Raw genomic sequence first — 21989 nt, forward strand, 5'->3', positions numbered from 1 at the left:
CATTTAGTAATTTCTAAAAAATCTACGTTAAATTAGTATATGTTCTCTGCAAACACTTGAACAGCTGTGTAGAGGATGTCGTGCTTTCCACTGCCCGACCAGCATTGGGACGTGTATCTACTTCTGGGATTTTAAAACAGGTTATTGCTTGGAGAAGGGATGATTTCCTGGGCTTCTGAAATATCTCATAGTCCTCCCAGGAGACTTAGCTTAAAAATACATTCTAAAGATTTTTTTTTTTTTAAATTTATTCAGTTGAGAGAGAGAGCAAGCCAGAGCACAGGCGGGGGTGGGGGTGCAGGAGGGGCAAAGGGCAAGGGAGAAGCAGACTCACTGCTGAGCAGGGAGCCTGACATGGGACTCGATCCCAGGGCCCTGAGATCATGACCTGAGCCACCCAGGCGCCCCTTAGAAATACATTCTAAAGAGGGAAGAGAAATTGCGCCCCCGTCTTCCCTGCCTGTGCTGTGCCCTTGACTCAGCCGGGCCTGGCCAGATACAGAGGATTTGTTCAGGGTGGCAGTGAGAGTGTCGACAGCCATCCCGGAGAGCAAGTCTTGTTGGCTAATGTGTTGTGTGTTGTTCCCCCCGCCCCCCGGTATAAATGCATTGCCTAGTTTGCAATAGCGTGGTGCTTTCCAGCTTCCCAGCTTTGGCTTGGTTGACAATACTGTCCTTTCCAGGCACGGAGTTTGTGGTGGTTGAAGATGTGTCCTGCTTCGATACCAATGCCATTATTCTCAAAGGCACCACGGTGCTTACCTATAAGCCACGATTTGTCGATCGCCCCTTTTCAGGGAGTTTGTTTGGCATCGAGGTAAGAAGTCTATGTGTCGATAAAAACGCTCAATGTTTGGCTTAAGAGAGAAGCATTTGGAAGAGAATTTTACCTCCTCAGCTTTCATTATGGGAAATAATTGATGGAGTCGGTGAACTCTGGCCCCCCCTCTTTGTTTTGTCCTCAAATCTGCCAGGTTATCCTTATATGTGAAATCAGTCCTCCAGCGTCAGGCTGTAAATATGCCGAGAGACTGGACCTCTTGCTCTTACATCATCCCTCGAGAAGTTTGGTGAGACTCTTCTAGTCCCTAGTACTCTGTCAGGCCCCTGCCCTGCCCTCAGCGTCTACGGGTCTAGTCCTGGGCAAATTAGTCAAGGTAGGGAAGTGGTCCTCACTTCCCCACGTCCCTGTCCCCGCGTTGAGCTGTCTCTGTGAAGACCTAGGGCTTTGTGGTCTTGGCAACTTGTTTATAAAAGGTGTGAAGGATTTTATGTATAGTCCTTTTAGGAATATCTAATCTGTAAAAGGATATCTCTAAAAAAAAAAAAGGTAGTAGGAAGGGAAAAATGAAGGGGGGAAATCGGAGGGGGAGATGAACCACGAGAGACTGTGGACTCTGAGAAACAAACTGAGGGTTCTAGAGGGGAGGGGGGTGGGGGCATGGGCTAGCCTGGTAATGGGTGTTAAAGAGGGCACGTTCTGCATGGAGCACTGGGTGTTACACGCAAACAATGAATCATGGAACACTGCATCAAAAACTAATGATGTAATGTATGGTGATTAACATAATAAAATAAAATTAAAAAAAAGGATATCTTTAGAGAGGCATGCATAACCTAATGGAATGAGTCTCTAATAGTGCTGCTTGAGGCTCTAATTTAATCTCATGAAGGAGATACTTTGCATTGGAGTGGTCTTTGTAGGCTGAAAATTACAGTATGCAATATTAAGTATAAACTGCTCTGTGTCTTTTAAAGTCAGAGGTTGTGGAGAGGGAAGGAGAAATGAGGCAGATTATTATTTCTCTCTAGTGTTCTTAATCCACTGATCTCCGCTAACGTTCCTCTTGTTACAATATTAGAATATTTGGTCCAGATTACTCATCATTTCCTTTCCCTTTATGATTGAACTCTTCATGCCCTATCCTTTCCAGTGGTATTTCAGAGGTTGAATGAACAAAACTTATTTTCACTGTCAGCAGCATATGGGCACTTTTTTTTTCCCTCTCATCAGATATAGCTGAATAAAAACTGTAGAGATTTCACTTCTTGATTACTTGTTTCGCTCATGTAAAGAAACCTCAGTTTGAGAGGAAGGATTTACATGCTGGTGTGATGTGAGTTGATCATGAAATTGTAGTTCGTCTACTTTCCAAGCCTCTTCAGTAGCAGCTTTGAATGGAAAATGTTGGTGATTGATTAATGAACTGTTAGGTACAATTGAGTTTTGTGTAGCAGAAGGCCCTGAAGAAAAAAGGAAAATGAAACTTTTTTTGTTCTAAAGTCTTAGAAAAACTATATGGCAAAATATTTGAGATTCCTGGAAATTCCTTTCAGTCTTGTTCCTCAGGCAGCACAATTGGATCTAAATTTTAAGACCACCCCCCCCACCCCAGTACATCATTGGGGGAGAATTTATAAAGGAAGCCAAGTGAGTTGATTTTGAATATAGTAAAGGAGCTTGGTTTCACATGTTTTCCAACAGCACTAGAAAATTCCCCCCAACCCCCCAAAAGGGGAAGAAACAAGGGAGACCAACATGAATGCTTTCTTCTGTACTGTTCTTTTTTTTCTTTCCTTTTTTTCAAATTTTTAAATTCTAATTAGTTAACATACAGTGTGATATTGGTTTCTGGAGTAGAATTCAGTGGTTCATAACTTACATACAACACCCAGTGCTCATCGTATCAAGTACCCTCCTTAATGCCCATCCCCCATCTGTCCCCTCCCCCCACACCTCCCTCCAGCAACCCTCAGTTTGTTCTCTATCGTTAAGAGTCTCTTATGGTTTGTTTCTCTCTCTCTTTTCCCCCCTCCCATATGTTCCTCTGTTTTGTTTTTAAAAATCCGCATATGAGTCAGATCATATGGTATTTGTTTTTCTCTGACTTACTTCACTTAGCATAGTACATTCTAGCTCCATCCATGTCATTGCAAATCACCAGATTTCATTCTTTTTGATGGCTGAGTAATAGTCCACTATATACAGACACACACCCACACACACCCACACACACCCACACACACCCACACACACCCACACACCCACATCTTTATCCATTCAGCAGTCAGTGGACACTTGGGCTGTTTCCATAGTTTGGCTATTGTTGTTGTTGTTGTTATTGTTTTAAGATTTATTTATTTTAGAGAAAAAGTGAGTAGGGGGAGGGGCAGAGGGAGAGGGAGAGAATCCTCAAGCAGACTCCATGCTGAGCATGGAGCCTGACTCGGGGCTTGATCCCAGGACCCAGAGACCATGACCTGAGCCAAAATCAAGAGTCGGCTGCCCAACTGACTCAGCCACCCAGGTGCCCCTGGCTATTGTTGATAATGCTGCTGTGAACATGTACCCCTTTGAATCTATGTTTTTATATCCTTTGGGCAAATACTTAGTAGTACAATTTCTGGATCATAGGGTAATTCTATTTTTAACTTTTTGAGGAACCTCCATACTTTCCCCAGAGTGGCTGCGCCGGTTTGCATTCCTACCAACAGTGCAGCAGAGTTCCCCTTTCTCTGCATCCTCACCAACACCTTTTGTCTGTTGTGTTGTTAATTTTAGCCATTCTGACAGGTGTGAGGTGGCATCTCATTGTGGTTTTTGATTTGTATTTCCCCCATGATGAGTGATGTTGAGCATATTTTCATGTGTCTGTTGGCCATCTGGATGTCTTCTTTGGAAAAATGTCCTCATATCTTCTGCCCATTTCTTAACTGGATTATTTGTTTTTTTGGGTGTTGAGTTTGATAAGTTCTTTATAGATTTTGGTCTTCTGTACTTGAAGCACAAAGATAATTTGGTCCTAGAATGGGAGTCTTCTCTCCCTTCTCTCTCTCCATAAATATGTTTATTATTAAACTTTTTATTATAGAACATTTCAAACATATACAAGTAAACAGATTAATAATGAGCCCCTATATACCTATCATGTAGCTTCAATAATTAATGTATTTACTTTCAATTATGAAAGTAATAGTTATATTACATCAAATTGGGGGAGGGGTGGAGAAAATTGCCAATCCCTTTGTCCGGAATCTCTGTTGACATTTTGATGTGTTTCTTTCCTTAAAGTCATGGTATAGTATTATTTTGATTGGGCTGCTTGTTCACAGTCCATATTGTAACATTCCATGTGGTCTTTTTAATTGTCACTTTTAAATGATTGCAAAAGATTCCATTGAGTAGGTATGATATAACCTGGGTTGCTCTGAATTTTTTTTTATTAACTGTTAAATAATGGTTCAGTGATTTTTTTTTCCTGTGTTTTGCATTATTTCCATAGGCTAGTTCCTAGAAAGAAGTAGGTATATTGAATCAAGGGATGTGAGATTCTTAGGCCTTTTGCCATGTGTCAGTGATCTGCCTTTTATAAGGGGGGGGGGCCACTGCCCACGCTCTTGGCCGTGGGCAAGAATGCCGGCCCCGCTCTTGACGGTATTTATTTCACCAGTCGCTATGGGTCTTTTGAGAACATGGGGCTGATTGCTACTGAGATAGTGTTTTTTTTTTTTCTGCTGATGTTTAGACTCTTCTAAATCAGACATTAATTCTTCCTATACTGCATTTCATTCTTTAGGTGTTTTCGTGCCGACTAGGGAATGAGCACGGTACAGCTCTTTCAATTGTTGATCCAGTTCAAATTCAGGTGGAGCTGGTGGGGAATTCTTCTTACCAGAATAGTTCAGGATTGATGGATGCATTCAATAGTGAAGATTTCCCACCGATCTTAGAGGTAATGATGACAAATCTATAGACACATCGATATGCTCTCAAACACTGCCCTGTGCCTGAACATGACATACTTGCTCTGCTGAACTCAATATTTTCATCACTTCGGCAAATACAAAAGAAATATGACATTGTCTCTGTCCTCAGTCTTGTGGAGAATAGAAGACCCATTCACTGTCTGGTATCATCTTGAAGTTCTGTGAAAGTTGACAGAAAGCAGAACGCAGCAGAGGGAGGAATCTGGATTGTGGGTGGAAGCAAAGGTAGGGCGAGTCTGAGCAGAGGGACGGGATGTCAGTAGGCAGAGGAGGAGAGCAGGCCACGTTAGGAAGAAGCTAAGTCAGGGGCGAAGGGGCCCCGCCGACACAAAGCAGAGGGAGGTCTCACCAGGACAAAGACGTGCATACGGGAGCACACGGGATGCAAGGTGAAGCTGGGGAAGGAAGGTGAAAGGATTTGGCGTGTTCTTCCTTTGGCTGAGGACGAACAGTTAATCCACTGGAACCATGGTTTTTTTATCTTTAAAGACAGAATAAGTAGTCAACCAAGTACCACCCCGGGACATTCCAGCAGTTAGCCCATTTCTAGGTGGTCCTGTGCTGGTGTCTGTATTGCTTACTGCCGGCCTCTGCGTTGCTGATGTCGGAGGGAGGCCGGATATGGGGAGGTACTAGTGTGGCACTGGACTCATTTAAGGTGATGTTTGGAGAGAGAAGAGGTAATTTTTTGTTGAGTGGTCAGTTGGGTTCAGAGATTTAAAAAAAAAATTAAATCGATCAAAGCAAAATGGGTTCACAGAATGCTGCTAATAGGTGATCCAGAGCCATTTTCTGATTCTCTGCTTTGATGATTAATCTCCTTGTAAGGAAATCATCTGACTGAAATATTCATTGGTGTAGTAAATCTCCTAGCTTTTTATTTTTTATTTGGTGCAGTTTTGTAAACATTCGACCTCGTAGCAGAGATGTCTTACCTCATGGTCCTTGGTGCTTAATTTCAGGATCTTTCCAGTCTTCAAAATGAAAAATTAATATAGTGTCTGCGGGACTTCTAGACCTTGAGTTGGGAACTGTACATACACGTGAGAGGTGTGGGCATAAAAGCAAATGCAACTTGAAAAAACTGCCGCCTTTTCAATTTTGTTAGATTCAGTTACAAGCCCTGGATATCAGACTCTCCTACAATGATGTTCAGCTGTTTCTTGCCATTGCAAAATCCATACCAGAGCAAGCTAATGCTGCAGCGCCGGACCCAGTGGCCTTGGAGACCAGCTCCATTAGCAGTTACCTTTCCGGCGCGTCTCGGGCTGGAGAGGAGATCAGAGAAGGGACAAGACATAGCCTAGATCCTGTCTTGGGTAGGTGTTGAACTGTGAAACCCACTCAGTCTGCCTAATAGCTCCCCTTCTGGTTCACTGTTAAGATTGTCTTTTGCACAATTAAATTGTTCAGAGTATAAGTGTATGCCATTAAGTGTAATTATACGTATGATGCTCTAATTTTAAAAATTTCAAGAACAAATACAACACCCCAAACCGACTGCTCTAGCTTACACTAGTTTTTCTTTTACCATTTCTTCCAGAGTTCTGTGGATAATGCTAAGGTTTAGTTTTAAACATTGAGTTTTCCTCCATTGTTATGTGGATAATACTAAATTTCAGTTTTAAACTTTTACAAACACAGTCACTATAGGGAAAAGACTCTTAAAAATTTCAGGGTGCACTTTGGTAAGTCTCCAGACCGGAGCCCATTTTTGCCTAGAGAAATGGAATGTTTTAGCCACAAGCTTCGGAATTTCTTTTTTTTTTTTTCCCTTTAATGAGTGGACTCATTTATGTAAAATTATTTATAAAAATTATGTACTTTTTTTTCTAGAGTTACAGCTGGCTAGACTGCAGGAGCTTGGATTCAGCATGGATGATTGTCGCAAAGCCCTTTTGGTGTGCCAAGGTAATTCGCTCAAGGGTTTCCATACCTGTTGTTCATCTTGATAATATGCTTGCTTCCCATTTCCCCCACTGCTCCCACAAGGGGACTTAGAGAGCCAGACTGTATTTTGAAGCCCCTCTGTGGTTTTCTGTGGGCTGACCGTGATCTTGGACTGGGCATAATGAGGAGCAGCAGTACTTCATAGTGGATAAGAACATGGGCTCTGGAGCCAATGCTTCTGGTCTTTACTGGGTTGCTTTTTGATTACTTATTAGTGACTTAGGTAAGTCACTTAGGCTCTCTGTACTAGTGCTTCCTTATCTGGGAAAGAGGATAAGAAGACTTCCCTTGGAGGTTTCATATAAATAGGCACCGTCTACAAAGCACTTTGGGAAAGTGTCTGGCACATGGCAGGTGCTCTGATGCTGTGAGCCAGTGTTGCTGGTGGCCCTGGTAATGGTGGTGATGCTGGTAGGCATGACCGCTGCGCTCCCGTGTGCCTCATCCTGTGTTTTCTTGTGGAATCTTCATAGCCCTTCGAGGTGGGCATCATTAACCCTGCTTCAGGTAAGGAAACTGGCTCAGATAGGTTAAGTAAACTGGTCTGCGGTCACCAGTTAGTGAGGGGCTAAGATGGACTGAAAGCCAAGTCTGCCTGTGCTCTTTCTACCACCCACCTTCCTCTTTGTTGCCCTTTTTCTTAAAACAGGGAGATAAAGCAAAAGCTGTATTTTTTTCTAGTCTGTACTTATGTGTACATCTCTCTACTTCTTTACATTCTGTATATATCCGTACATACGTGTATACATATATACGTATAATATCGTGTATGTTGGCAGAGTGTACTGCAAATACAATCGTATAGCCTCTTTTACAATACAGTTTTATTGAATTACAATTGCAAATTTATTACAGTCTACTAATATCAGCATCTTCCCATGTCATTAAAATTATTTATAAATATTGAATTTTTTTACATTGACCTAATGATACATTTTAATTTAACTATTCTTTGTTTTTCATTCTTTAAATATACACAGTTCTGTAATAAATATTTTTTGGTATGAACTTCTGTCTGTATCTTTTAGTATTTCCTTGGTGGAGAGACTTAGAGTAGTATAAGCGTGTAGATATATTTTTCAGGCTTTTTACTCAACTTGACAAATCTTTTTCTAAAATGTACCAGGTTGAACTCCAACCAATTAGGTGTGAAAATGCTAGTCTTGCCACATGATTATTCACATTAACTATTACCTGTTTCCTTCTGAAAAAAAAATGCAAGCGGATCTAGTCATCTTGCATTCCTTAGCTTTGTTTTTACCGAGATGTCACTGTGTGTTAGTTTAATTAACTTAATACCCCTTAGTGTTTACATTTTCTATTCTTTTCTCTCTTTCTTTAACACAACATTTCTTTTTAATTTCTAAGAGTGTTTTTGACTTTTGGTAACTTTTCTTTCTTTCTTTTTTTTTTAATGGTAACTTTTATTTCTTTAGTAGCTAAGGTGTCACTCCATCAGTCACAAAAATGATAACAGCAACTAATATCAGTAGAGCCTTTGATATGTGCCAGGCTCTGCTCGTAGGAGAACTTTCCATGTACTTGTCTGTTTCCTCCTTGCAGCAGCCCTGTGAGTGTGTGTTGTTGGGCACAGACACCAAGTAGCTTGCCCAAGATCCAGCATCCTCTAGGTGCTGGAATCAGAAACCAGGCCATCTCCTTCTAGAGCGCGTGCCCTTAACCACTTATCCCTGTGCCGTGTACTGGCCTCTAGTAATTTATAGATATGGGGTTGCATTGATTTCCTTTCCTTTATAGCTTTAGCAATCTGGTAGTGTTCAGGGGGCTGTTATTTTAACAGTTGTATTTTACGTACATGCCCTTCTCATTGCTCTTTGTTCTCGAGGAATTCCTGATTGGTGGGGAAGACAGGGTATGTACAGAGTAAGACATTTGAGAACAGTCACAAAGTTGCACATCAGTACATGCAAGATTACATACTTCCCTACCGAGTGACATCTAGAATTTGGACCCTGTCTCTTCCTCTCCTCTCTTCTCCTCCGACAGACGTCCTAGTAGAGGAGGGATGGCTCCTGGAGGCATTTGAACCAGAAGGGTGGTGAACTTGAGTGGAAGGTGTGCAAGGGGGCTTCGTTCTGTTTGCCTAGAAGTAGAATTTCTATCATTATGCTAGTTTTTTTCTTCTTTTTTAAGTCTAAGAGTAAGTACATCTGGGAGCAGGGTTCTCTTGGGCTGTCCAGTAGGTCCCTAAAAATGTTTCCTCTGTGAGCTGCTTGAGTAGCTGTGCAAACTGGCTGAATTGATCGCCTTTAAATTTTCTTGAAGGCCAACTGAAAAAGGCAGCAAGTTGGTTGTTTAAGAATGCCGAACCTCTGAAGTCTCTTGCCCTGGCTTCAAGTGGCCGCGAGAGCCAGGGGCCTGTGGCGGCGCGGCTGATCTCTGGAGTGGAGGTGAAAGCTGAGAGCGTGTGCATCTGCTTCATCGATGACTGCATGGACTGTGATGTCCCTCTGGCTGAGCTCACCTTTTCCCGTGAGTGTTTTCCTGATGTTCAGATTCGTCTTGAAGATTTGCAGTGATAACTGAGTTATTTGGGGCCCGTCTTGTGTGTATGTTTGTGTGTGTGTGAGATAGTCATGCTCCCCACTTAGCAGTATGGGTAAAATTTAGATAATGGTTTTACATCTGTTTTTCATTATTTGTATTTTGAAGAAATGTGTATTTATTTGCCATATGTGGCCTTCAGCCTCTAGTTTGGGAATAATAGACATTGTCATTGATGAAATTTCTGTTATATTAACAGCTCTAGCTAAATAATTCCTGATGTCTCCATTTTGTTTATTTTTTTTATGAATCTAAAGACTACAGGGAGTCCTGTTATTAGAGGCATTTAAAAGATAAGCTCAGAAAATGCTCTGCCCTATGTATGTCTGAAAAGAAAGCACACAGAGTCTTACTAGAACATTCACCTCACAGTGTCCTCCGTAGGGCCCTGAGAGCTGTCCTTCAGTAGCAGGCGACGAGGGGACGAGGACCTCCTCCTCAGCAGTGTCATCGCAGGCAGTGTCAGATGGGGCTTCTGTGGAGAGTACGTGAAAAATCTCACCACTGGGTTTATATTCAATTTTCCGCTGTTTGACCTTGCCAGCCTCTTTTTCCTTCAAGGAAGATTCCGTCCCGGGGATTGAGTTGGGCCTTCTGTGCATGAGAGAGGCTTCCTTTTCTGTGTGCTTCAAGGCCCCACAAGGGCCACGTTGAGAGTAACAGCTGGAATTTTGACTGTCTTCTGCAGGGAATAATTACTTCTTATTTTTCTATAGTAATCTTAAAATTTTGAGCTCATATTTGTCAGGACATAACTGCTCTTACCAATCTGCCTTCCAATTTTCAGATATTCAGGGCGAAATATGTTTTTTATGTTCCTGCAGACTTGAGATACACAGAGACACGTGGGTGCCAGGGCTGGGCTAGGACGGGAAGGAGGCAGAGGGAGGCCTTTGCCTCAGGCATGACAGTGAAAGGGGTGCCAAGAAACTCAGGAATTAAGACAAATAACATTTTAACACAGTGTTTTTAAAAAAATCAGAATTCATGCAGAAAGCCCACAATGAACAAAATTTCAAGATTTTGCACGTGCTTTCCTGTGAGATCATCAGTATCAACTATGTTTCACGTCCGTCTCTTCACTAAGACTTAATCCAAGAAAGAAAGTTCTGGTTATTCTTGCCCTGCCGCTGCTGTAAGGTGTGCTTTCTTTGCAGGTCTGACTTTTCTGCAGCAGGCAAGAGCTAGCCCTGAAGGGTATGCCCACTTCACCCTCTCTGGAGATTATTACAACCGTGCTCTGTCAGGTCAGTACATAGGCATATGTGATTATGGGGCTTAAAAACCACACTTCAGTATTTGCCTGGGCCTCTTTCTACATAAATTTTATATGAGGGAAATGGGGTGGGTGGGACTGAGCAGGGAAAGGTGAAACACAAGTGACTGCCTGGGCACAAAAGACACAGATTTTTCTTTTCTCTAACATATATGTTGCAACTGAGTTATTTAAAAAGAAGTTTTCCTAGTTAATTTTTTTGATGCTGGAGGTTGGCTCATTCTAGAACATGGAATTGCTCAGGAGCAAAGGATCATTTGTCTGGCCCTGATAGAAGCTAGATTTCAAGGGAGATTTCTGACCATAAGCGTTTTACACTTTAAGCATCCTTCTTCCTCGCTGGACCTGTTTCATTAGAAGCATCCTGAGCCAGTGATAATGTATAATCTGCCGTACCCTACTCCCTCAAGCAAAACATTGTTGATCAGAGCAGGTGATTCTTCTGGAGACATAGAACCTGGATAATACTGCAAAGCTTTTTCAGGTTTCTTTCCATCCACTGGGAGGATCAAGGTAAGGGCCCATACACATGGACATTCAGGCGGTGTGGTAAACCAGGGCTGAGCAGTTTGAGTGTGAAGTTCTCTGTCTTAAGAGAGTTCTTAGTAGGTGTGGACAAAGTAGAGTTGCACAACCTAAGGCTTAGGCCTCAGAGCAACCGGTCTCTCTCGTTTCATTGGAGAATGAAGCATCATTAATTGTGCCGGTGCTGCCGATGGTTCTAGAGTACGTGTCGCATTTACTTTTGTATGTGAGTTAGCATTTTCCTCTCCGTGTTCTGGATTCACTTTCTAAGAGTGGTAGCCCTCTGATTGCCTAACCGTTCAGCATGTTTATAACTTTAGAATACTGACCCAAGTCTTACAAGTTGAGAGAGACTCTTACAGGGCATATGGAAGCCATTTTTCTGAGAATCATATATTTTCCCAGAGCAAATCTTGCTTAGTTTTAAAGTTGTGTGAACACATTCAGGTCACTAAGTGCCAAATGGTGCGAGGAGACAAATGTACCTACTTGATGCTACATATTGGATTGGATTTCTATTGGTCAATCACCTGATCTGTGGCTGATGGAGTATAGTTAGAAAACTGTTAAAAATTAACTGTCTTGAAAAGTTGAGTCTTTAAAACCACAGGGAGGTACCATTTTTCTCATCCAGCAGACTGGCAAAAATTAAGTGTGACCCTGCTGTGAGCCACAGAACTCTAACTTGTAGCCACTAGAATTGGAAGTTGGTGCAACCACTTTGGAAAACAATCTGACATGTAGCAAGGTTGAGTATAAGCATTACACTCCTTCTAGGTCTGTACCCCAGAGATTGTCTGGCCCACACGTGCTCGGAAACAAGTCCAAGACTGTGGTGGTGTTCCTCCTCATGGCCATAAAGCTGTGGCCTCAAGGGAATGTTTCGCAGAAGTAGAATGAGTACATAGATTGTGGTGTATCCATAAGTGGATTACAATTCACTGGGAGAATAAGTGTGCCGCAGCTACATGGCAGCGATGTGAGTGAATCTCAGAGGCACGCTGTTGGGCAAAAATAGAAACTTGCAGAAGAACGCGTATGGCTGGATTCCATTTATGTAGAGATCCCCAGTAGGACGGACTCACCAGCATGTTCTGAAGAAATGCATGTATGTGGTAAAACTATAAAGAAGAGCGAGGAAATGATTAAAGCTGCAAACTAATGTTTACTTGGGGTTGGGTGGGAGAGGGTTGGTGGGAAGGGGGCCTGACACGGGAGAGTGGCACTCAGGGGCTTCAAAGGGACTTTTAATTTTCTATTTCTTAAGCTGAATAGCGGCTGCGTGAGTGCTTGTAGTAATTTTATTCTTTAAACCACACATAGACGTTGTTTTCGTACCTTTTGTACATATGACACTTTAAGGTCAGAAATTTGAAAAACTTAAGTTAATGAATATCCAATTATGCTGTATCTATTTATTCAATCAGTGGATTCTTGATGTAAGCAGGAGAATCAAATTTAAGGGTTACTTCAGCCACTGATAGTACTTTTGCATCCTGAGTCTGAGACTCCTTTTTCTATCTTGAGGGGATCAAAAGCAGGTCCTGCCTGCACTTTAAGAGAGAGGGCACATATGCTCTGTGCCCTTCTTCCTCCCACCTCTGGAAGACCATGCGGGGCATGTGTCTGTCCTTCCATTCACATCCTCTAGACAGCACAGACACCTGTAGGGTGACCTGTAGCTGAAGAGGGTGCTTTCATTGTGAAATCACATTGGGAATAGAAAGCTGTTAAGCTATAGTTTGTCCTTGCTGAGCATTTCTGAACAGTGTTCCCCTATAAACTCTTGATATCTGCTTAACAGATGTCTTACTTCCTGTGTTCTCTTAGGCTGGGAGCCGTTTATTGAGCCATGGCCATGCTCTGTATCCTGGCAACAGCAGGCAGCTAGTCGTCTCCACCCTCCCCGACTGAAGCTGGAAGCCAAGGCCAAACCCCGTTTGGATATCAACATCACCTCTGTGCTAATTGGTGAGTGGAAGGTTGTCTCTAGAAGATCGGTACCTTTCTGTACGTAAGTCCCTTGTCTAGAAGACTGTTAATCCTGGTTTAGCAAATATCTGGGCCACACTGGACATCACTTACTCATCGAGGCTGCTTTCCTGATAAACCCTAACCTAGCTTCATGGTTCTTTTCAGCCCATTGCTCCAGAGTTGGCATCCCTTATTAATGCTGTCAGTGATCAAACAAGAGCTCAGACTATTTGGGAAACATAACTCTCTCTCTATTTGGGATGAACTCTCTCCCTGATGATGCTTGGTCACAGGTTTTTCTTAAATGTCCTAGGAGTGAGTTTAGATTCACTTCTTTTGGGCTACTCACACACAGAATAATTCTTAAAACGTATAGTCTTGACATTGTCTTTATAGTAGGATAAGTGGCTGTACTGTGTCCCATCAGGTTATCATGTTGACCTGACTCTGAAAATCACTGGGTTGAAGGGTTGCCAAGCTAACAATGCGTGTTCTGAACGTTTCTTTGAAAACTTTGAAATGTATGTTCCCTGATTTGATGCAGCGAGTCAGAACCACCCTATGCCTGTATTTATGTCATCTAAGAGAAGAGTAATGTTATCATGCAATCATGTATTGCCTACCTTTGCTATGAAAACCCACACTCACTGTTTGAATTATTGATCTACATGATCTGATTTTTGATAATACTGTAGTTATCTGAGTGATAACAGTCCTATTGCACATCTGTGAACTTTCTTCAGTGCGTGTGATCGAGGCTCGTAGGATATCCATTGGCTTATTCCATGTCAGAATGAGATAAAAAGAATGTATAGTGAAATGAGACCATAAGTTTATTGATCCCCAAATTATAAAACCACCGTTTTACATTATCAGATTTCATTCAGTAAATTTTCCCGGATAATTGATCTGACGACCCTTCTGTACTGTATTATTTTGATCCTATGTCATTTCTTCTATAATGTGTTCATCTGGAAATTTAGATAAAGTTTAGGGTAGTGTTTTAGAAAGCTACAATAAACAAGAACTTACTTCCAGCAGAAGAATCTTATTGATATTTCTGATGAGCATCTGTCTATTTAAAAATGGCTTCCAAAAGGCATTCTTGTCTCTGGTAAAGCTGTTGTTTTTTTCACCTCTAATTCCTTATTCCTAATACTGTGCTGAAACCCAGAAATGTTACTGTGACCTCTTAGTATTTAAGTAAATCTTATATATAGCCAACTATTGTAAATGAAAACCAGAAACCAATAATTGCTGTTCTAAAAAATATCATACCTTAATTAGTGGAAAAGGTCTTTATCCAGGGGTGGTACATCATAATTATTTTGTTAACCTGCCCTTCCCATTATATTTCTCCTCTCAAAACCGTAAATAAAATCACTCCTGGAGAATTGTCAGCTAGATTTCAGCTTCCCAAGATTGGTGTTTTTTTTGTTTGTTTGTTTTTTAAACAGCTTCCTCACTGGTTTTTCTCAAAATGATGTCCCTTATTATGACATAGCATATGCTTCACAAACTAATTCTCTTTTCTAGACTGCTTTGCTATGTCCCTACCCCAGTATGTTGGGCCAGAGTCACACCAAGGTATTCAGTGTTTTCTAAAAGTACTGTGTACTTTCACGTCTTTAAAATCTTTGTAGAGGCGCCTGGGTGGCTCAGTTGTTAAGCAACTGCCTTCGGCTCAGGCAGTTGCAACAGCCCTGCATTGGGCTCCCTGCTCTGCGGGAAGACTGCTGGTCTCCCTCTCCCATTCCCCCTGCTTGTGTTCCCTCTCTCGCTGTGTCTCTCTGTCAATTAAATAAAATCTTTAAAAATAAAATAAATAATAAATAAAATAAAATCTTTGTATATGCTGTTCTCTTGGCCTGGGATGTCCCCACACCCCTAATCCCATTGGTAGGTAAACTCCTGATCTCTAACCTCTGCTCATTCCTCACGACCCAGAACAAAGGTCCCTACACCTCTGAAGATTCCTGTGGATCTTGGTGTGTACTGTGCCACTTCTGCCAAAGCAGAATAAATCTTCCCCTGTTCTGTGCCCCTGTAGAATTTTATTTATGTCCTTGTTTTAGCTCCTTCCACATTTTGGTTTTGTGGTGATGGTTGTTTGGCTAACATTGATTTCTTCCAGGGGAGCCTGAGTTCTCCAGCGGACAGACTTTCTGAGAACCTAGCATAGCGCCTAGCACACAGTTAGGCATTCAACAAATCTTGTTTTGCTGAATAGAAATTATTTGACTTGAACCCTCAACCTTTTCTATTTCCATACTTAATATCTTTGGGGAATTCTTTCTAGACCAGTATGTAAGTACCAAGGAATCGTGGATGGCAGATTATTGTAAACAGGAAAAGGAGATAGATTCAACCACATCAGAAGACTGGATGGGCTCTTCAGTGGATCCTCCGTGCTTTGGACAAAGTAAGATTTTTCTCTACACGTCTGAGTAAATCACTGTTGACCAACACGGTCATGTTTCATTGAGAAATCCAAATAGAATCATCATTTTCTGTGAAAAAACCTACAGGAAATTCTGACTGTCTTCTATAGTTCTGTTTTAATCTTTGCAGGAGACATTTTTCTGGCACAAAATACTGAACTTTTAATATGGGCTTCAATTCCACCTTTGTGGGAGAGAAAAGATCTGTGATACGCAATTTTCTAAATTCTGGTAACATTGCATATGAGCTGGTGCGCCTGAAACACATCAAGATCAGCCACTGGTCAGTGTGTTTAACTTGGCAAAACTTTCCAGTTGATTTGGACTTTTGGACTGGATTTTAAAAACTATCTTTTCAGTTTTCCAAATCTAGAGGTACAGAGTTTGGATATATTCTTGAAGGGAGGGCAGGCAGGATCCCATATGGAAGAAATTGTGAAAAGGAGGGCTCCGTATTGTTCATAAAGTAGGAAAGAATTGAATACCCAGCCTTTTGAAGACTAAGCAGTCCGTTTGTTCTCTGTTAACGATGTTTTCTTTCCTTATTTAATGCCTCACCATGGAGCTCTGGTTCCCTTAGAGCTGGGGAGATTGTGGCGGCCAACCGCGTGGTCCTTCGTTGTTCCATAAGCCATTGTCCTCCAAATTCAACTCAGCCCCAACTCTTTCAGTGTGGTTTCTTTGGGGAGTCCTGGCTGGACTTCACATAGCTCATGAATGCCTAAATATTCCATCTGGTCTGCAAACATGTCACGGGGAAGATGGATTTTCTTAGTTTGTGAAGTATTTGAACGGGTTTGTCTCTCCTCAGGGTGTAGAAGTGGACTCTCTGCCTTGTACTTCTGGAAGGAGGGACAAGGAAATGTCAGCTATATTTGCTCTCTGTATTCCCCAGTTGTTACTTCTGAGTCTCAAGGTCATTGCTTAGGAGCCAGGGCTGTTCAGATATCATCAGCTTCATTCTGGCTCCTGTAACCTTCCCAATTTGTGTATAAAAAGAATGTAACAGTCTACCCAGAGGACTCTAAACAATCTTTGTAATATGTAATGTGTCCTAGAGAGTATGTTTCGGAAATTATTATTCATACAAGGGGATCTTAAATCCAGATGCAGTGTAAACACGAGGAAGGCCCAATTTCAGGAATCCAATGAAGGATTTTCTTTTGTCTCTACCCCTCTACCTTAAAAAAAAAAAAAAAACAAAAAACAAAACTTTCTCTTCTTTCTTTGTAGTTAATAAGCTGCCTTCTCTGTGTTAAACGCCGGTGTGAAATTAAAGCTGGATTTTTATTTACTGACAGATTTTTATGGTTACTTAGGCTTGCAAAAGTAAATCTTTTTAATTAGACAGTAAGTGAGTATACCTGAATTTCCAAACCTTTTTTCCTACTGGACGTTCCTGGGTGGTACCACGTGTAGCAAATGGGATTGTATTCTTTTAACAGGTCTACTAAATTAATTGTGGGGAATTTGTCTTGAAAGTTTGTAGACTTGAACCTTGTTGAACAGATCACACCTTTCAGGTCCTCCTATTCATGAACATTTAGTTACATCCCTCCCATCCCCCCGCCCCCCAAATTTGTACATTTCATTCAGGCCAGCTTCAAAATGAGCCCTTGAAATAGAGATTCTTAAAATGAAATTCAGCCTAAGGGAGTTGCTGATTTCTCACCGTTTCTTTAGCAGGGGAAAGAAAACAGTGGCCTCGTTTTTTACATCATTGTTGGCTTTGTTCAGTAAGGGCTGCGATTCTGCAGGTCGACCTGGATGGCATGGCCTCTTATGCAGTTTGTTAGTTTGGTATTCAAAGGACATTTGATGGAGATATCAAATGTAAACATTCTAAAACCTTCCATGTTTAACTTATAGTATAAGTAATACTATGCGGTAACTCCTTGGTGGAGACTGTTTACACTTGGAATGCAGACTCACTCTTTCCCTTGAAATTTTGGGACCCTGGGGGATTAGCACGCCACCGGCACTGCCTTTTCCGAGTCGGAACAGAGCAGCTGCCACCTGGTCTCGGTAACTTTTCCACGCCGTTGAAGAGCGTACACGCTTTAAGTGAAAAAGCCTCACAAGACTTGTCATTCCGTTAAAGAGAATGTAGACAATGTTTTCTTTCCCCCGTTGAGGAAAACAGGAGCGTGCTACTGTGACACATCCTCCACAGTAAAAGCTAGCATAAAAATGTCTCGCTCGCTTTGTCATGTACTTTCTTAGCTCCTAGCAGTCACTGACCAGAATGATCCTGAAACTGCATGTTGCTTGCTATTTTTGTAATGTACTCTCGTTGTGCTTGTGTTTTGGAGATGAGTCTTCTTATTCACCATGTTTATTCTTACCCTCTAACTTTGTCTCTCCTGTCTACCAGGCCTCCCTCTTGTCTACCTTAGAACTAGGAGCACAGCCAGTCTGACTAACCTAGAGCACCAGATCTATGCTAGAGGTACAGTACAGCCGGAAGCAAGGGCTTGTTTTCTTTCCTGTTTGAAGAACTGCCTTGTACATCAATTTTCTGTGAATGGGAGCTGAATGGGATACCCCAGGTTTGAGTACTGAGAGCACTTCCAGCTGATGAGTATGACGCCTTATATCAGGAGCAGGCCATGTGCCGCGTCTTCCGTCCACCCTCACCCTTGGAGGGTGTGGAGCCAGCTCCACAGTGTATGGGGCAGAAATACCGAGCATTGGAGGGTTTCTCATTTTGAAAAGTGAGGAAATGGAGCAGAGCATCCTCCGTCAGGCAGTGCTGCAGGTCTTTGTTTATAGAATCCTCAGTGAACGCTTATTCTTATGGCAATGCAAGGGGCTCTGCAGAGTAGACGTTATCATGATCAGGAATCGAGTGAAGAAAAAATTTACCAGTAAATATTTGCTTAGAGACAAACCTTGATTTCTTCAGCTATAAATTGAAGTGCTTCAGAGACAGAAAATAAAATGTGCCCTATTTCTGTCTCTGACCTTTGAAGTAAATATGATAGGCAACACTGTAAACCTCCAGGAGTGGGAATGCCACGATGTTCATCCCTGTAGTTGTTTGAGGAGTAGGATTTAATTGGCATATGTCTGTACTTGGCTAACACCAGGTCCTGCCAGGGTCGTGATATATTTTGTAAAAAAAGACCGTTTGAGCTTCCTCTATCAGGGGTTCAGACTAGGGGTGTTCACGCATGGGGGGCAGGACAGGGGTTTTTCCTGCAAGGTTTTACCGAGATGGATGTGTAGGGGAGGGTTCACAAAGGAAGCCCATGATTGAATCTTCATTTATTAACGGATTTAGACGCTCAGCTTTTCTACATCTGTTATTTCATCTTTTGGGCTAAGCAGCCTGGGCACCTTAGCTGATGAGGGAGACAAAGTAATTTGCCTTCATGCACATGACCAGCTGATAGCAGGCCTGGGACTTTAATCTATTTCTTATGATTTACAAACCAGGTCCTTTCTGATAGACTGGACGCTTCTATAGCATGAAAACTTACACTGTTTATAAGGGCCACATTGCTCTGTGCAACAAGTCCAGCAGGCTAGAAATTTCCTCAGCCACGTGAAGCCCGAGTTGGACATGAGGAGCCTTAGGTTCTCTAAGCCTATGACAGAGTGAAGTCTGGTCACTCGAGGCAGATTTTCTGGGGCCACCAGGGAATACTGCTCTCTTGGATGGACTTGGGAATGTGGTTCTCTGGTGCTGTGCCAAAGACAAGTACACAGTTGATTTGGACCCCAGTGCAGGAGATGTCGGCTTTGGATTTGTGAGCACTCCATGTTATTTATTCTCAGCGAAGTGGGCTGCTGAAGTCTGTGCTGGTGTGTGTAATCAGCACAGGAAGCTTGGGGACCAAAGCCGTGTGCCTACCCTGACTGCTTCATTCCACAGCAACATGCTTGTGACTGTCTTTATATGGGTTCTTAGCACTTTCTTCTGTATTACGGTGTGATCAAAGCCATTTGCCACCTGTTCTTTTTAAATCTAATTTGCAAATGGAAACTTACAGTCTGGCTCACAGTGGGATATGAAAGCACATCTGGCTTCTTTCCCTCCTGGGTCCTTTATCTGCTGTAGTAAAGCAGCTCTCTCCTGCACTCCTGGAGAGGGAGGTGCCTTTCAAGGTGGCACAGTAAGTGCTGTTTACCCCGCAGACAGCTCTTAAATCTTTTACTCCCCCTCTGCTCTTGTCACCAGCCTCACAGCTACTCCTTAATTTTGTACTTGATGTCATTTTTTTTTTTTTTTAAAGCCAACCTTGGGAACTAAGTGACGCCATTGGCATGAGAAATGGGTGTATTCTAGGTGGTTATCTAGGAGATATTCTAGGAGATTATCGTCGGAAGTATGTGGGGTGTTTCTAAAGACTAATCACAGAATTGTAGGGACACACTGCAGACCATTTGTTTATTTATTGGATTACTGTTTCTCAGACTCCATTCAGCCACTGTCCTTACCAAAATAGAACTTGCCTTAGCTTTTTTTTTTTTAAAGATTTTATTTATTTATTTATTTGACACAGAGAGAGACACAGCGAGAGAGGGAACACAAGCAGGGGGAGTGGGAGAGGGAGAAGCAGGCTTCCCGCCGAGCAGGGATCCCAATGTGGGGCTCGATCCCAGGACTCTGGGACCATGACCTGAGCCGAAGGCAGATGCCTAACGACTGAGCCACCCAGGCGCCCCTTTGCAGCGTTTTATAGTACAGACTTCTGAAAACTTTAGAAGACACAAAGGAGAAGAAAAAAAAGTGATTACTTTGTAAAAGGCAGTAGCGATTACTGACTTTATGACCCTGGCCCAGGCCCTATTCTAGTGGTGGGAGAAGGCAGGTTCTGCTGCTTGTTTTGCTGGAAACTTGTGGACCTGTAAGGGGCATTTAATTTTGCTCTGGTGTTCTCAGTGGGCAGGTGCGGTCACCTCGAGATGGCATTTTCCGCAGCCGCAGACCATGTGCGTCCCGGTCTTTCTCAGGCTGTCTTTGTGCTTTAAAGCTGGGTGCGCAGGAAGAGTGGGCCATGTCCCCTTCTCTCGGTAGAGCCCGCTCGGCGTGAGCACGTGGCTGAGGCCTTGGTGGTTCCTGCCACCACCTCCCGCTTTGTCTCAGTGCCACCACGACCCACCGACCCACCGACCGGGAGAGGAGGCACAGGCCCTTGCTAAGGGGAGCCGAGCCTGTCCCCTCGGCATGCCCATGCCGGTCCAGGCCAGACCACACGGCAGGGCAGTGGTGCCCGCAGAAGGATCTCAGGGCAGCCTGGGCGCTGGAAAGCCATTTCTGGCCGCATGGACTCTCACTTCTCTCTGTTTACAGTCAGGTCTCTGGAACTTGGGTCCTTACAGTTTTGGATGGATCAGTATTTCTTTCCAGTTTCCCTGCTTAGAAGCTATTTTTGTGAAAAGAAACCATACTTTATGCTCCTTTTGTAGTCTCCTCAGTGCCTACCTAATAGCAGACGGTGGTGGTATCGATGTAAAAAAATGAGCTAAAATTTCATTTAAAAAGTTTTGGGATAGTGTATTTCTGATCTTCCAGGGAGGGGGGGGGGAAACTATTGGTTTAAAAGAATAGAAAAGAATGTTTTTTGTTAAAAGATGTGTAGTATGACTGAAGTGTAGCTTTTATAGAAAGGGAATCATCTTGGACAAAGTTGGAATAAGTATGTGTGCTGTATCTTGCTACAGTTTGGGTCACTCACTGAGAATATATTCCTTGGGACTCGTGGGGCTCCATGTCTCTGTCTTGATTCCAGCCCTTGCCTTCTCCTGAGTTAAGGCCCACGCAAGTCGTGGGAGGATTGGGGGCTGGGAATTGTCCCCCATCACAGCCAGTTGTTGGGGGGACCATCACCACATAGCAGGCAGCAGAGGACACGGAGATCCCGTGTGTCCCATCGACACACCAGTGGTGGCTCCACGTCTGTGGCTGCCACCGTCCACCGCTTTGCATGAGAGACAGGGGCACCGCGTGCAGGTCTGGGGAGGGTCTCTGCTTCCCAGATAGAGGCCTGCGCTAACAGCCTTCCTCTGTTTGCCCATAGCAGAGGTGAAGACCCCCAAGCGCCGGCAGCCATTTGTCCCTTTTGCTCTGAGGAACCACACAGGCTGCACTTTGTGGTTTGCCACCCTGACCACCACGCCCACCAGGTAAGGCCCACAGAGTGTGCCCCCCTGAGCCGTTTCTGCCACCAAAGGCTATGCAGTACCAACCCAGCAGCGCAAGGTGGGCCCCTTCTGGAAGCTCTTAGGATTGTATTTGAATCGATAACTTGCTGACTTGCTGAAATTAATGACGGAGTTGGAACCTGTAGCTGGAGAAGCAGGTCCCGAATCTGAAATATCCAAATTATGACCCCAACCCTGGTACACACTATGTTTAAGGTAAAAGTCAAGCAAATTAAGGATGTGAGTAGGAAGTGGGAAGGAAAAGCCATCTCGTCTTTTCTCCTCAGTCCCCACCCCCTTTTAAAAGAAGCTGAATGTGGTTATTAAACCAAATATCCTGT

At 43.0% G+C, this 21989-nt stretch overlaps 1 protein-coding gene across 6 annotated transcripts in view; it reads left to right on the forward strand.

The window, feature by feature from the left end:
* VPS13D (vacuolar protein sorting 13 homolog D) overlaps nucleotides 1–21989 on the forward strand; it is a 243972-nt gene that overhangs the window by 76832 nt on the left and 145151 nt on the right. For 3 of the 6 annotated variants that reach the window (XM_027598088.2, XM_027598171.2, XM_027598258.2), the window contains 10 exons: nucleotides 684–817; nucleotides 4578–4733; nucleotides 5876–6086; nucleotides 6604–6678; nucleotides 9004–9210; nucleotides 10440–10529; nucleotides 12914–13054; nucleotides 15357–15479; nucleotides 17873–17947; nucleotides 21525–21630. In XM_027598088.2, coding sequence (XP_027453889.2) covers nucleotides 684–817; nucleotides 4578–4733; nucleotides 5876–6086; nucleotides 6604–6678; nucleotides 9004–9210; nucleotides 10440–10529; nucleotides 12914–13054; nucleotides 15357–15479; nucleotides 17873–17947; nucleotides 21525–21630 — 1318 coding nt within the window. The remainder of the gene's footprint in view (nucleotides 1–683; nucleotides 818–4577; nucleotides 4734–5875; nucleotides 6087–6603; nucleotides 6679–9003; nucleotides 9211–10439; nucleotides 10530–12913; nucleotides 13055–15356; nucleotides 15480–17872; nucleotides 17948–21524; nucleotides 21631–21989) is intronic. The other 3 variants (XM_027598335.2, XM_027598452.2, XM_027598387.2) reach the window with 3 other exon arrangements.

Source organism: Zalophus californianus, chromosome 4 (genome assembly GCF_009762305.2).
Source record: "Zalophus californianus isolate mZalCal1 chromosome 4, mZalCal1.pri.v2, whole genome shotgun sequence".
Classification (NCBI taxonomy): Eukaryota; Metazoa; Chordata; class Mammalia; order Carnivora; family Otariidae; genus Zalophus; species Zalophus californianus.